The sequence below is a fragment of the Struthio camelus genome, chromosome W (assembly GCF_040807025.1).
Source record: "Struthio camelus isolate bStrCam1 chromosome W, bStrCam1.hap1, whole genome shotgun sequence".
In the NCBI taxonomy this organism is placed as follows: Eukaryota; Metazoa; Chordata; class Aves; order Struthioniformes; family Struthionidae; genus Struthio; species Struthio camelus.
This window is the reverse complement of record NC_090981.1, coordinates 2933743-2947737: the sequence shown is the minus strand read 5'-3', so window position 1 is coordinate 2947737 and position 13995 is coordinate 2933743. Positions and strand designations below refer to the sequence as shown.

Sequence of the window (13995 nt, the reverse complement as noted above, 5' to 3'; positions counted from 1 at the left end):
AAACCGTTAAATTTAGACTAACCATAGATCTTAGGGTTTATGTAACATTATTGCCTACTGACAGTCCGTGGCCTTGTGCTATTACAGATAGCATTCCTCCTGTAACTGCAGCTTTAACGATGGATTGTGACTTATTTTCAATGCCCGAGTTGTTCCATGGGCAGCTTGAAAAGGTGAAAGCTCTTAGAAGCTGGCTTTGGGTGTAGGTTCCCATTATCAGTGTTCCCACGGTGACAAGGTAACACCACATTTTCCTGCAAGAGAAGGCACTTAGGTCTTGGACATAATCCAAGCCTCGGTTATGGTTAACTTACTCCCTCTACTGTCTATAGCATTCCATACTCCTTTTCCTTTGTAAGACAACAGAGTCACCCAGATGGATCCTTGAGTGGGGTGCTTAACCACAACCTCATCTCCAGGATTTCAGTAGGATTTTACTTCTGATTTAACAGGAATTTGTGTGGCTACTGACATGAATCCCTTACCTATGGGACCTCCCATGGGAGTTTGTCGCTTATTTAGCTGACTTACAACTTTCCACAAATGGGATCCCCGTTTAGAGGTATTCATAGATTCACTCTTGTGTAGCTGTTGTTTTAGTAATCCATTCCACCTTTCTACTATCCCATTACTTTGAGGTCGGTAAGGGAGGTGGAAAGTCCATTGTACTCCATTTGAAGCACACCAAGTTTGCACCTCTTTATTCTTAAAATGTGATCCATTATCTGATTGTATTTCTCGGGGGAGGGGGGGCAAGGGAAGAGTGGCAAACCACCTGTTTAAGCCAGCTACGGTTGGGTTGCTAGACCAGTTGCAGCTTGGGTGGGATGCACATTCCCTATACCACTCATCATTTCTACTCCTGTGAGAATGCATTTTCCAGCCTTCAGGTGTTCTCTTTAAGGAGCCAATATAATCAACTTGCTAGAGCAGTTTACCTTCCCTGAGGTTGGCAAACTGTTGTCCCTTTGACATACACTGTACCATTGTTTGACAAAAATGGCACGAGTCTACAATTTGCTTTGCCAGAGCTTTTGTCACAGGCCATCCTCTCCTTGCAGCCTGTTGAAATAAATCATAACTCCCAGGGTGTCCTAGCCATTCATGTAACCACTTACCTCGCCATTCGGCCGCAGAATTTCATAATACGTTTATTCTAGCCACATGATCAGCCATCTGATTCCAATTTGCCTCAGGTTTTTTAGGTTTTAGGTGGGCAGATACATGTCCTATGGATATGTTCTTAGATTGAGCTATATCATAAATCTTTTCCAGTGTGTTTTTCCCCATACACCTCTACCACTTACTTGCCAATTGTTTTTCACCCAATTCCCTAGCCATTGGGTGGCACCGGCCCATACAGCATATGAGTCTGTATAGACACAAGTGGCTCCTTGCTCCAGGGCAATTTCCACTGCTCTGAGCTCTGCTAGCTGGGCTGAGCCGTCCGTTTCCTCTGTGAAAGCTTCTCTGGTCTCTACTGACAGAGCTGCGGCTTTGCCTCTCCGTTGTTTCCCTGTGTGCCGGGCGTTCCCGTCTGTGAACCGGACCCCTGCTTTGGTCTCCCATCCCAGGGAGGGGCACCAGTCCTCGGGGAGGAGGGCGCATGGGAGTACTCCACAGGCACCCCAATTCGCTCTATGCTCTCCAATAACTTGTTTTCTTTACTCGTCCCATCACTTGTCACCCGGTGATGTATATACAAGGCCCATCGCTGCACTGTAGTCTTTTGTGCTATCCCTAGGGGTAAAGGTTTACCAGATAAAATTGGTTTTAAAATAGGAATAGGCATGCACAATTTGATTTTTCCCTTTCTTGAGTTACTGGCTCGGTAGCTAGCAGCCCTTCATATGCTGCTAATAGCACTTTCTCCAAGGGAGCGTAGTTCCCTTGAGAGCCAGTTAATGGATTTAGAAGATGGGTTTGGTTCTTCTTTTGTTTACTTGGTGTGAACAAGTATCTGCTAGTATGCTATTCCACTGGAGCAGATTACAATGCAAGATCTGAGTTTAGTAGGCAAAGCTGCTAGGATTGGTCCAATGGATAACCTCTACCAGCAACAGTACTTTCATCTTAAATATGTAAATACAATATAGAATATTATATATATTTTTTATTTGCTGCTGCTTTTTACATATATAAAATGACTTTTTTGGCTTTAACTAGTGTTTATACAAACATACCATCATCTTGCCTGAGAGGTAGATGGCACTATAGCTACGGAAATTCTCTTGCCTTATGCTATAAGGGCTGTTGTAACACTACCTAAGATTAAAGGAATTGCCTTTTAAGGAAAATGTTTTACCTTTTTTAATAGGAAAAAAACCAGTATAATTTAGGTAACTTTAGCTTTTTAATTTCTGAAGTTTGAGTTGGAGTTTGTTTATAACTTCAGGTCAGGAAATCACTTTATATTGTAATTTATTATTTTGTGGAGAAACAGTAGTATTAGTTAAAATGAGGGAATTGATTTTCTTTGAATCAAATACATAGTTGTGTGTAGACTTGGAAACAGTTCCAAAAGCATGCTAATCTATAGTATATAAGTAAAAGCTGTTAAAGCAGACAGATACTAAAGACCTGTCCTCATTTAATTTTTTGATTAAAGTTTAATTGTAGTGTATTTTGTGAAAGCTAAAAGTAAAATTGTGCCTGAATATTCATTTTATTCAAAGTTTTTTTTCATTCTTTTAAAAAGCATCTGACTTGAGGAAAAAGAAATGATTCCTTTAACACAGGTTTATTATCATAGCACGTTTTTCTTCTGCATGCAACCATGATTCACAGCAAATTGGCTAGGTATCTTAATGGCATACAGTGTTTATAACATCCTTTGTGGAAGCTGAACAGTGCAAGTAAGCATGGTGCTGACCTATTTGAAATGCTGTTCTAGTAACTTTGGGAATGGAACTGTGATCTAACAGTTTAAGTATGTTTTGTTAGGAAGACTGACTAGATATAATTTTTTTTATTGTAATTGCAATGCATCACTTTTCTGTATTGAGAATGTTCATGAAAAATAGTGGAAATTGTGTTAAATGATTAGACATACTTAAGTGATATTAAAAATTAACTTAGTTTCAGTGCCATGTGGTTCTTTAACTGTATATAAGCAAGCCTCTTTTTTTGTCAAAATACAGCTGCATACTCATTTTATTTCTTTCTAATTGTTAATGTTCTTGTTATTAGTCTGTAGAAGCTGCTTGGTGAAGTATTTGGAGGAAAACAACACCTGTCCAACATGTAGAATTGTTATACATCAGAGCCATCCATTACAGTATATTGGGTAAGTGTGCAGCATGAAAGGAAAAGCACAAGTAGTAACTCTCTGGACTGTATAAACCTCTCAAATACAGCATAACTTCTCTCTAGTTTTTTTTTTTATTTGCTTATCAATATTTTAAACATATAAAAAGAAGCTTGATTAGAAGATAAGATTTATATAATGGAGGTAAGGTATTGAATTCTGCTGTGAATTTGCAACTCTTTTGAGGCAAATACTTTGCTCTTGAATCAGACAAACACAATAAGATTTAATCACTTCTTGTTTTGTATACCTGGATTGTAGAGGTTACACATATGGATCATCTACATGAATTACACTTGTACTAAATCTTCAGAATGATGACTGGCAGTTAGACAGTGGTTTTCAGTGACTGATACAATGATGTTCAAAGACTTCGGAAATAGACAGCATTATTGCTGATTTAATCTTTCAAAGAACTGTTTCATTTATAGGTGCAGATGAGAAAGTTAGCAGCAAAAAAAGTTAGACTAATGACTTCAACCTCTTGAATGGAACAGTCTCTGAAAGATTTGTGCCTGCTTTCTGTTCCCATGCAGGGCTCCCTTACTGTGTGACCTGACATGAACGTGATGTTGTGTCTCAATTTCCTTCTTTTTCAGTGTATTTTCTGTTTATTTGTACAGTATCTTTCTTCAACAGTTTCCTCTCATTTAAAATATTTCTAAGGCATTGGTCAAATGTTTATACCAACTGACTTGGCCGGATCTGCTCTAGAGATCCGTACCATATCAACTTTCATTGATAGAAAATTATTGAGACAATAGCTGCTGCATGTCAAGTAGACTTTTGTCTACCTCCATACAAAGTTTCTTTTTGTTTGTGGCAGTGCTTCAAATGTGCACCTCAGTTTGAAGCAGTGGCTATAGAAAATGTATTTGACCTCTCTCTCTACTTTCATTGAAAACTGTGGATGTCCTATAAAAACTTTCTGAATTGCTCAAAACGGAGTCCCCTTTAGGAGTCTGAAATAAAGTAGTTTTTTCTTGTACCGTCAGAGAATGACATAGAGATTATACTAGAGTGTATTTTGAAATATGACAAAACAGTAACGACAAATCCATGCCAGTAGGCAAGAAGGAACAAATGGCACTTAAGGCAACGTGGTTGTCCTCTGTAAAGCTACAAGAATACATCCGTGTATTGGTTCAGAAGGTTGTTCTCAATACCAAGAGAGGCCTGGAAGCATAGCCTCAAGTTGAGTACAGCTAGAAGTGGATTTGACAGTTGTTTGTGGCCATTGAATGCACAGCATTCTGTCTGTTTAAAAATTGATCCTCTCCTTCATTCTAGGTTTTCTGATCTACTGCCTCAAAAAATGAGGATGCCCTTCTGGGGAAGTATTTTCCTGAGTTAGTTACAAAATACTGCCTCTTAAAGATCAAAACAGATAGCCTTTGTCCAGCCTGCTTTTGGAAGTCTGTGGTTTTTTTTTCAATAGAGAGTTAATAGGGAGGAATTTTGTATTATGTCTTAATTACATAAATCTGTGATCTAATTCATCCCCATCCATCTGGGGAATAGATAAACCAAGCACATCTCATATTTCATGACTAAGAACGCTGTTAAATTCTCACCTCTGCTCTCATGCTGGTAGCTAAAATCACTTTTTTTTTTTTATTGAAATGTTTTTGGAGATGTTCCTGCAATCTGTAAATGACGCTTAAAAATCCAAACCTGAGAGTCAAAGCTGGAGTTTGGTATTGTAAACTCTTCTGGGCTTAATGCCCTGGTAGCAGCTGAGGCTGACATTTTAAGTTGTGTTGGATTTTATTTATAGTTTGGAAGTTGGGGTAATTTTCTGATCCTTTCAGGCCACTTATTTTAGAGTACTACAGAAAATGGCAGCTTAGTAGTTAAACTTTGGTCGAAAACATCGGAGTGCTACCTAGGTGAGTTGGAGAACAGAAGTTTAGAATCTTAACCAGTCCTACTCCCCTACCAGTTCCTGCCTTATGTTGGATCAGTCTGTCTTTTTTTGTTCCACCCTTTTTAGCTAGATGAGATTCTGAGCTACAGGATGGTATACTTGGATAAAACGTTGGATTAAGAGCAAAGTCAAATTTTCATTCCTTTGTGCACTTCTTTTTTTTTCCATAGGCTTGTTTTCCTCATGTTTTTGAAAAAGGCCAGTATGGATAACTAAACAACCCAGCAACATGAGATGTTAATCAAAAGGGATAAGAAACAGTCTAGCCATGTTTGTTTTGAGCCAAAAATGCCTTTGTCAAAATTCTCAAGGAATTTTGAGAGTACATTACTGATATACATGCCTTGATGCAGGTGGAAACATATCACACAGGATGCCATCCTTTGCATCATAAAGACCATCCTTTCTAGCACTTCTGTTAATTTTTCTGTCAGTTCCTGTCTTAGCCTGAACCTTATCTGCATTCCTTTCTTGTTACTCTCATTTCCCGATTGATATTTTGATTATCCGAGATCAATATTTTTTTCTTACAAGACTTTAGAGGTTTGTAGAGTCAATTTAATTCTGAATCTCTTTGAGAAGTGTTTTGAATCAAGATGGCTAATTTAAACCTTCATTTTTTTTTCCTGCTAGTCATGATAGAACAATGCAAGATATTGTTTACAAACTTGTGCCAGGCCTCCAAGAAGGTAAATTTTGTGGTATGACCTATTTTTAATGAATGTTAGCTTTACATATACTTCCTTTGCATTAAAGAAAAAGGGAGGTGAAGAAAGTGTGTGTGTGGGGGGGTGAAAAATACCATCTTGTTCCAGTTCTAGCACTACTTCTCCTTTACTTCAGTGTTTGTTTTAGTTTTAGACTAGTACTAGCAGCGTTACTGGGGAAAAAAAAATCAGTAATGAAAATATTGGTGTTATTTCAGGGAGAAGTAACATTATGTAAAGCTAAATAGCACTACAACTTTCTCATGTTGGCATTCTATAACATGCATATATTCATTCTTTGAATCGTGTAGTCATGCCTCTTGTGTCAGCTTTGCAGAGTTTTCAGAGGTAGAATACTAATGTAGAATAACTTAGTTTCGGTGAAGTTTTATTTTTCTAAGATGTACTTAAAGCCTTTGCTAGCAGGTACCTTTGCATTTGTGTTCTCATAATCTACTTTGACAATGAATCTGTTGAACTAAAGGAATGCTTTATAGTAACTGTTCAGTGTTATTTTTCAGCGATGTGTCGCTCCTTTTATTTAAGTAGAATATTTCAATCCAATTGAGCTGTCAAGTGAGGACACTATCAGACATTTATAAGCAAGCTTAGGTAAAGAGATTATTTAAAAATTATTTCTAGGATATTGAAAATAGGGATGCAAATTCAAAACCAATGTTTTGACAGAATGATTGAAGGAGGAAAAATACAAAGTATGGTATAGTATTTAAAACATTTCATCTGTAATAACAGAATGGTGTAATAGTAGCTCTGCAAATTACTTGGTAGTATTCTGCCTCTGGAGGATTATGGCAGAAAGGGTAGAGAAGTATGAAAAAGTGATAATACCACTTCCTGCCTGACAAGCTATTTCTACAGGACAGAGGAGGGTTTTGAAATAGCTTGATAAATATTGTGCTAGAACTTTATTACAGTGACAAATATTTACAATTTTAAACAGCGGAAATGAAAAAGCAGAGGGAATTCTACCACAAACTGGGTATGGAAGTACCAGGGGACATCAGAGGGGAGACATGCTCTGCAAAGCAACATCTAGATTCACATCGCAATGGTAAATGGTCTTCTGTTTATTCTGTTGGGGGGGGGGGGGGGGGCTGCCATTAAGCTGCTTAAAGGATCTGTCAGAGGTAGGTATCTAGCTAATATTTATTAGCACTCATAATTGTTGTATTGTACAATGCTTGCTTGTGCTTGTACATTGCACTATCTAGAGCTTTGAACTCGCCACCTGAGTGCAGTATTGCTGTTCTGCATCATACTTGTTTACAGAATGTGTTCTTTTAGCTGGCTGTAATGTGTTCCTGGTGAAGATCTTCAGTAATGTCTGTGTGGGAACTCTATGATGATATCCTGCTTTTGGGCCACTAGCAGAGTTGGTTATGTTGAGGGCTGCTCTCTATACTCGTTCCCACTTTTGACTGTGTGGGCCTGTTTGCAGCTGGTGTTGCTTGAGTGGACAGCAATGGCTTTGGGGCTGGAAAAGGTTACTCTTTATCCCAGTCCTGAACAGTACTGCTTTAATCACGTTAACTTCAGAAACTACTGATGTTAAATGTAATTTTGTGATAGAAATGGTGCAGTGGTTATACTTAAAAGTGTGTGTGTTCATTCTAGGGTAAAAGAATTCTAAAATTTGTGACTGTCATGAGAGCATACTGGCTTTACAGAACAGTGAATGTGTCCTGACAAATTTGTAGCAAGGTGCCTTGAACTGAAGGGAATTGTTATCTTTTTTTTTTTTTTTTGGGGGGGGGGGAAGAAGCTTTGGATTAGTGTCCAGGAAGGGTAGGCACAGCACATGCATCTCTGCTACCAAAGATTAAACTGCTTTCCAACTTTTATCCTGGTTAGAGAAGCTGATCATGCTCTGATGAGCCTAAATACTTTGGGGGGAAAAAAAAAAATTTGCTCTTAGTCCTGAATTTGTTTCAGGATTACCTGTCATCTGATATGTCTAATTTAATTATTGTAATTCTCTGCTATCTTCTTAAAGGTGAAAATAAAACAGATGAAAATTCAAACAAAGAAACTTCTGAGGAAAAACAGGAAGAAGATAATGACTATCATCGAAGTGATGAACAGGTGGGCATACTTCTGGTATAGGGTATTTCTTAGTTTTTTGTCTTTCAGCTTTGATCCTGTTCCACTTTATCTTAAAATGATTATTTTTCTTTGATAAAATTTTCTTCCCTCTGACAGAGACAAGATACAGGGTTCTCCCATGTTTTTGTGTAAACTTGTGTGTGGGGTTTTTTTTTTTGTTTTTTATCTATCTGTGGAGAAATTCTTTTTTCATATTTTCATTAAGGTTTGATAGTTCTAACTATTTACGAGTTTTACAAGTATCAGCTAAATTCTGTGTTAGTTTTCATCTCAACTAGATTTCAAGTCATCTGGGCCCCTTATCTGAAAGGGTCTACCCCCCCATGCCACTCTGATGCATCAGGACTGAATATGTTTCAATAATTAGAATGAAAAGCCTTTTTCTACTCAGTATTTATTTTAAACCTTTAAAACTAAGACAGTGTTAGCCCTCTACCATAAAAATAACATGAAGGCCAGAAAATCCAGCATCAAGTTTTAAACACAAAACCTGTTTAAGTATGAAACCTGCTATTGGAATACACAAGTCACTGCCTTCATGTTTCCCTGCTAGCTGTGTCCAGAGTAAATTAAATTTGGATTGATTTTTCCATTCAATGATAGTGTAATGGTAGCATTCAGAGAGATTGTGCTTTGTACTAGATCATTTAAGTGTACAGAATAAAATTATCCTAAAGAGCTTAGACTAAATAAACAAAAATGGTTGAGGAAAAGAAGAGAATTGAAGCACAGAGATCAAAAGGCCGTTTTTTTAATCTAACTTTTTGAACTTCAAAAATTTTGTGCATTATCTGCATCAATTAACTTTAAAGTTCAGAATATTATTTTAAAACATGCTTTAAATATTTTAATATGTTACTGGATTCAGAAGTTATATTAGAAAGAGTCATTAAAAACTGATAATGGTTTTGTCAGGGAGCAGCAAGGGAAGGCTGCTGGTCCATAGGGGCAGGTGGGCTGGGAGCTGAGGATGACAGCAAGGCAGGCAGGGGCAGTGGCCTCACCAACAAGGGGAACAGTCCCACAGCCCCCCAACAAGGAGAGCAGAGCAGGTCTGGTGACAGTGGCCAGGTTCAGCCACAGTGTAGCGATGGCCAGGCAAGGCCATGGTGATGAGGCAGGCCCAAGGTTAAGCCAGGAAGTCTAATCAGTGGGTCTGGGTCCAGATCAACAGAGTACATGGCCAGGCACAGGCATGGCTGCAACATAGCTCAGGCAGGGGACCAAGGGCGAGAGCTTTATCTTAAATGATGCTGCCAAGTGGAGCAGAGGGAGTCCCCACTGAGTATTCTTCCAGCTTTTTATCAAACAGCTTTCTTCACAACAGTTTCATGGCCAGACAAGTGCTTATCAAAGTTTGCCCTGAGCCCAGGCAGCCAAACCCCTGGGGGGGAGGGGAACGCATTCAGGGCCCTGATAGGTTTTCATATTAGACATCTCACTTTGGCCTTGACCTAGGCTTCTTCTGAAGTAGTTCTAACCTCTGCAGTTAGATTAAAGCTCTGGAACAAGGCAGCCCTAAAGTTTTGCCTTGAACTTTTGTCCAGATCCCTTTTGGGTTGAATAGTGCTCAACAGTAAGCTGACAAAATACAAGACAACCTTTTCTTTAGTGGGACTGCATACATTTCAGTTTAAAGAATACTGGTATTATATGCTTTCACCTTTTTGTTGGACTAATAAAGGCTGCACGTGGAATGCATAATGAGGACTGCAGATAATCCTGTCAGTCAGCCCTGACTGTGTTTGCTTTTCCTTAAAGGTAAGCATCTGCCTGGAATGTAATAGCAGCAAATTACGTGGATTGAAACGAAAATGGATCCGCTGCTCAGCACAAGCAACAGTCTTGCATCTAAAGAAGTTCATTGCTAAAAAACTTAACCTTTCTTCTTTTAATGAGGTAAAGTTTTAATGTTTAAAAATGATTTTGCAAATGAAAATTTTATGGATTATTTTCAAAAGTGTCTTCCCTTCTAACCAGATTTTCAAAAAACTGAAGCACACACTATTTCCTGATGTAAAGGAATAGAAAATGGCTATTTAGGTTAAGGAGCTGAATGCAGACAAAAGTTTTCCCCCCCCCCCCTCCAAATTTAGCTTCTCTTCCCCCCTTTTAATTTAGGGATGCTGGTCATCTTCCCTTTTATTTCCTCCCCCCCCCCCAAAAGAGATGTAGCTTTTACTGGTTCTTGGGTTTATACAGAGTTGGCAGTGCATCTCAGCGTGTTGTTCCATGTCCAGTTTTAAGTAATTAACCAAGCCTTTTGGCTCATGTGCTTCCACCTGTGTTAAAACTGACTTCTGCAAGATGCTTTGTTTGGTGGCCTAAATGAAGGGATACCCTGCCCCAGCAGAGATTTCTCCTTCAATGCAGAAGGATAGGTGGTAACACCTGGACAATACTGAAAGACCAATTTAATGGAAAGCAGCATGCACATAGACTTTCTTCTGCTCCTCTATGCTGAGTGAAACTCAGCCTTGTGTAGTATCAGCTGCTGTCACCTACTCTGAGCAGAAGGGTAACAGGTAACTATTTTACCTTTCCCCTGCAGAGGGTACATAATTGGATTGTTCATGGGAAGAAGTCTTGGTGAAGGGTAAGGGAAGAAAGAGGCATTTCTGTCTTTGCAAGTTCTACCATTTCAGATTTTAAAACTAGAACACATAATGGCAGGCATGTGAAAATGCAGGCTCTGCTCACCCCTTTGTTGATATTAGTCACAGTCCCCCTCCATTCAGTCTGATTCAACCTGCTATCTCTGTCTTGAAAACCCCCAAGGATGGGGATGCCATGACCTTTCTGGGCAACTTGTTCTGGTGCTTAATTATCCTTGTAGTGATTTTTCTTCTTCTATACAGTCAGAACCTCCCCTGTTTTCATTGTCTCTCATTCTCTCCCACCATGTACCTCCCTTAGGTATTGGAAGGCTGTAATTAGGTCCCCCTTAAGCCTTCTCTTCTCCAGGCTAAACAAGCCCAGTTCACTCAGCTTCTTCTCATAGGGCCTGTGCTCAAGCCCCTTGACCATCCTGGCAACCCTCCGCTGAACTTGCTCAAGTTTATCAAAATTTTTCTTGTACTGGAGGAGCCAAAACTGGATGCAGCATTCCAGATGTGTTCTGATGAGTGCTGAGTAAAGGGGAATAATCACTTCCCTTGATATACTGGCTATGCTTCTGTTGATATAGCCCAGGATGCTGTTAGCCTTCATCACTGCCAGAGCACGCTGCTGACACGTTCAGCTTGCTGTCAACCAGGACCCCCAGGTCCTTTTCAGTAGAACTGTTACCTAGCCTGTACTGTCTCATGACTTTGCCATTGTTCTTGTTGAATTTCATGAGGTTCTTGTCAGCCCATCTCTTTAGCCTGACTAGGTCCCTCTGAATGGCAGCCCCATCCTCAAGTGTGTCAGCTGCACCCTCCTAGTTTAGTGCCATCCACAAACTTGATGAAGTGGATTCTGTCCTGTTTAACATCTTTATCAGTGACCCAGAGGGGGGGACAAGTCCCAGGATAGACCCCTGTGATACTCCATTTGTCACTGGCCTCCGTGTAGAGTACGACCCATTAACCACTACCCTCTGAACCTGACAATCCAGCCCATTTTTCACCCATTAGGTATTCCACCCATCCAGATCATAATGTCCCAATTTGGATACAAAGATGCTGTGGGAGATGGTGCTGAAAGCCTTGCTGAAGTCAAGGTGGATGACATCCACTGCTCTCACCTCATCCACAGATCTAGTTATTTCATTAAAAAAGGCAATCAGGTTGGTCAACCATGATTTTCCCCTTGGTGATTGGGAATAGCCAGCATGGACTTACCTTTTCCTTTATGTGCCCAGAAATGGCTTCCAAGAGGACTCACTTCATGACTTTCCTGGGGACCACTAAAGTGAGGCCAACTGGCCTGTAGTTCCCTAGATAGTCCTTCTTGCCCTTTCTGAAGATGGGTGCAACATTTCTCCAGTCATTGGGGATTTTCCCTGATCTCTATGACCTTTCAATGATGATTGATTTCATTGCGAGGCCACACTCTGACAGCTCTCTTGGCACCTTTGGATGCATCCCATCTAGTCCCATGGACTTGTATGGGTCAAGTTTTCTCAACAGATTCCTGACTCAATCCTCCTCTGCTACTGGCAGTTCCTCTTCTCCTTGAACCCTGTCTCTAGGCACAAAGGCCTGGGAGACCTTGTTGGTGAAAACCAAGACAAAGGCAGCTGTCACTAAATTGTCTGTCCCATGCAGCAATGGGCCCACGTTTTCCTTGTTTATTCTTTTCCTGCTAATGTAGCAGTAGAAGTTCTTCTTGTTGCCCTTGATGTCCCTTGCCAGTTTCAACTCCAGCTGAGCTTTTGGCTTTCCTAACTAAATCCCTGCATACCCAGGCAATGTTTCTATATTCCTCCTTTGTAGCCTGTCCCCGCTTCCATCTCCTGTATACATCCTTTTTGCATTGGAGCTCAGTCACGAGCTCCCTGTTTAGCCAAGCTGGTCTCCTGATGTGTTTGCTCATTTTAATGAGTATTGGGATGGACTGTTCTTGTGCTTGGAGGAGGCTGTCCTTAAAGACCTGTCATCTCTCTTGAGCTTCTTTGCCCTTCAGAGCTGCCTCTCTCAGGATCCCACCCACCAGCTCTCTGAATAAGCAGAAGTCTCCTGAAGTCCAGGGTCTGTACCTTGCTACTTGATTTCCCCACTTCCTTCAGGATCTTCAACTCCGCTATATCATGGTTGCTACAGCCAAGGCTGCCGTTGATTATCATGTCCCCAAAAAGTTTTTCCTTGTTTGTGTAGTAGATCAAGGTGTGTATCGCCTCTGGTTGGCCCATCTAGCATCTGTGTTAAAGTTGTCCCCAACACCTTTCAGAAACCTCCTGGATTGCTTTTTTTTTGATTACAGCTTCACTTTTGTGTTTAAATTAACAATTCCACTGCAGCAGTCTCTGGTTTTACAACCTACTTGGCTCTTATTGAAATGTAAGAATGTTCATTCAGTAGTACTTGTGTTTCAGGAGTCCTGCCTGCACTCCCCTTCCTCCCTCCCCTTCCTTAAAGGGCACATGGCATTTTTGTGGAAACTGTGTTGGTGTTTCCAGTGAATAATATAGTTTTGGGAGGAAGGCCTTAAGGATGCGTACACTTGGTTGAATGCTATAGACAAATCCTGGTTTGAGTTAGCATGCACGTTCTTAGCTTTCTCAGGTTGTGGTAAAGCAATATTAGCATATGTTACTTTCATGGAGACTTACCCTTTCAATGCATGTCACCTTGCAGTTGAAGTAGGCTAAGATCATGTGCATGATCATTTATTGCAATTCAGCTGATGGTTGGTCACATGATCTCTCATTTGCTCATGTGTCCATACCCTTGCTGATTCCAATATCAAGATCTTCCAAAGCTGAGATAGAAAAGTAAAAACAACTATAAAGCGTATGTTTAAAAAAAAACACAAAAACAAACAAAAAAACACCCAAACACTGAGTAAGGTGTGGGGGGGGAATAATATTTTAAAAATGCATCTTCAAAGCAGAATGTCACCTGCTGGGTGCTCTGTAAATAATTTTCATAGCATGTCAAAGGACAAAGCTGTCTTTACATGAGAACTGTGAGTTCTGTTTCTTTGATCTTTTTATTGGGCCTTATCTAAGTGTATTGTTTCAGGGCCATGTTCTGTGTCTCAATGAATTAATTATTTCTTCTTTTTTCTTCAGCTGGATATATTATGCAATGAAGAGATCCTTGGCAAGGACCACACACTCAAGTTTGTAGTTGTTACTAGATGGAGATTTAAGGTATGACACAGCTGCTTTTCAGCAAAATTTTAATGTTCCATGTAAATCATTAGCTGACTAAAGAACAAAGTTCATAAAGCATCCATCATGCAGGCCTATACTGCAATAACGTCAAAATAGTTAAAATATATAT

General features: G+C 39.9%; 1 protein-coding gene across 11 annotated transcripts in view; it reads left to right on the top strand.

The window, feature by feature from the left end:
- The window catches only part of LOC104144434 (polycomb group RING finger protein 3), a 78411-nt gene that overhangs the window by 33812 nt on the left and 30604 nt on the right, over positions 1–13995 (top strand). For all 11 annotated transcript variants that reach the window (XM_068924686.1, XM_068924681.1, XM_068924680.1 and 8 more), the window contains 6 exons: positions 3190–3286; positions 5868–5923; positions 6903–7013; positions 7956–8044; positions 9827–9964; positions 13782–13862. In XM_068924686.1, coding sequence (XP_068780787.1) covers positions 3190–3286; positions 5868–5923; positions 6903–7013; positions 7956–8044; positions 9827–9964; positions 13782–13862 — 572 coding nt within the window. The remainder of the gene's footprint in view (positions 1–3189; positions 3287–5867; positions 5924–6902; positions 7014–7955; positions 8045–9826; positions 9965–13781; positions 13863–13995) is intronic.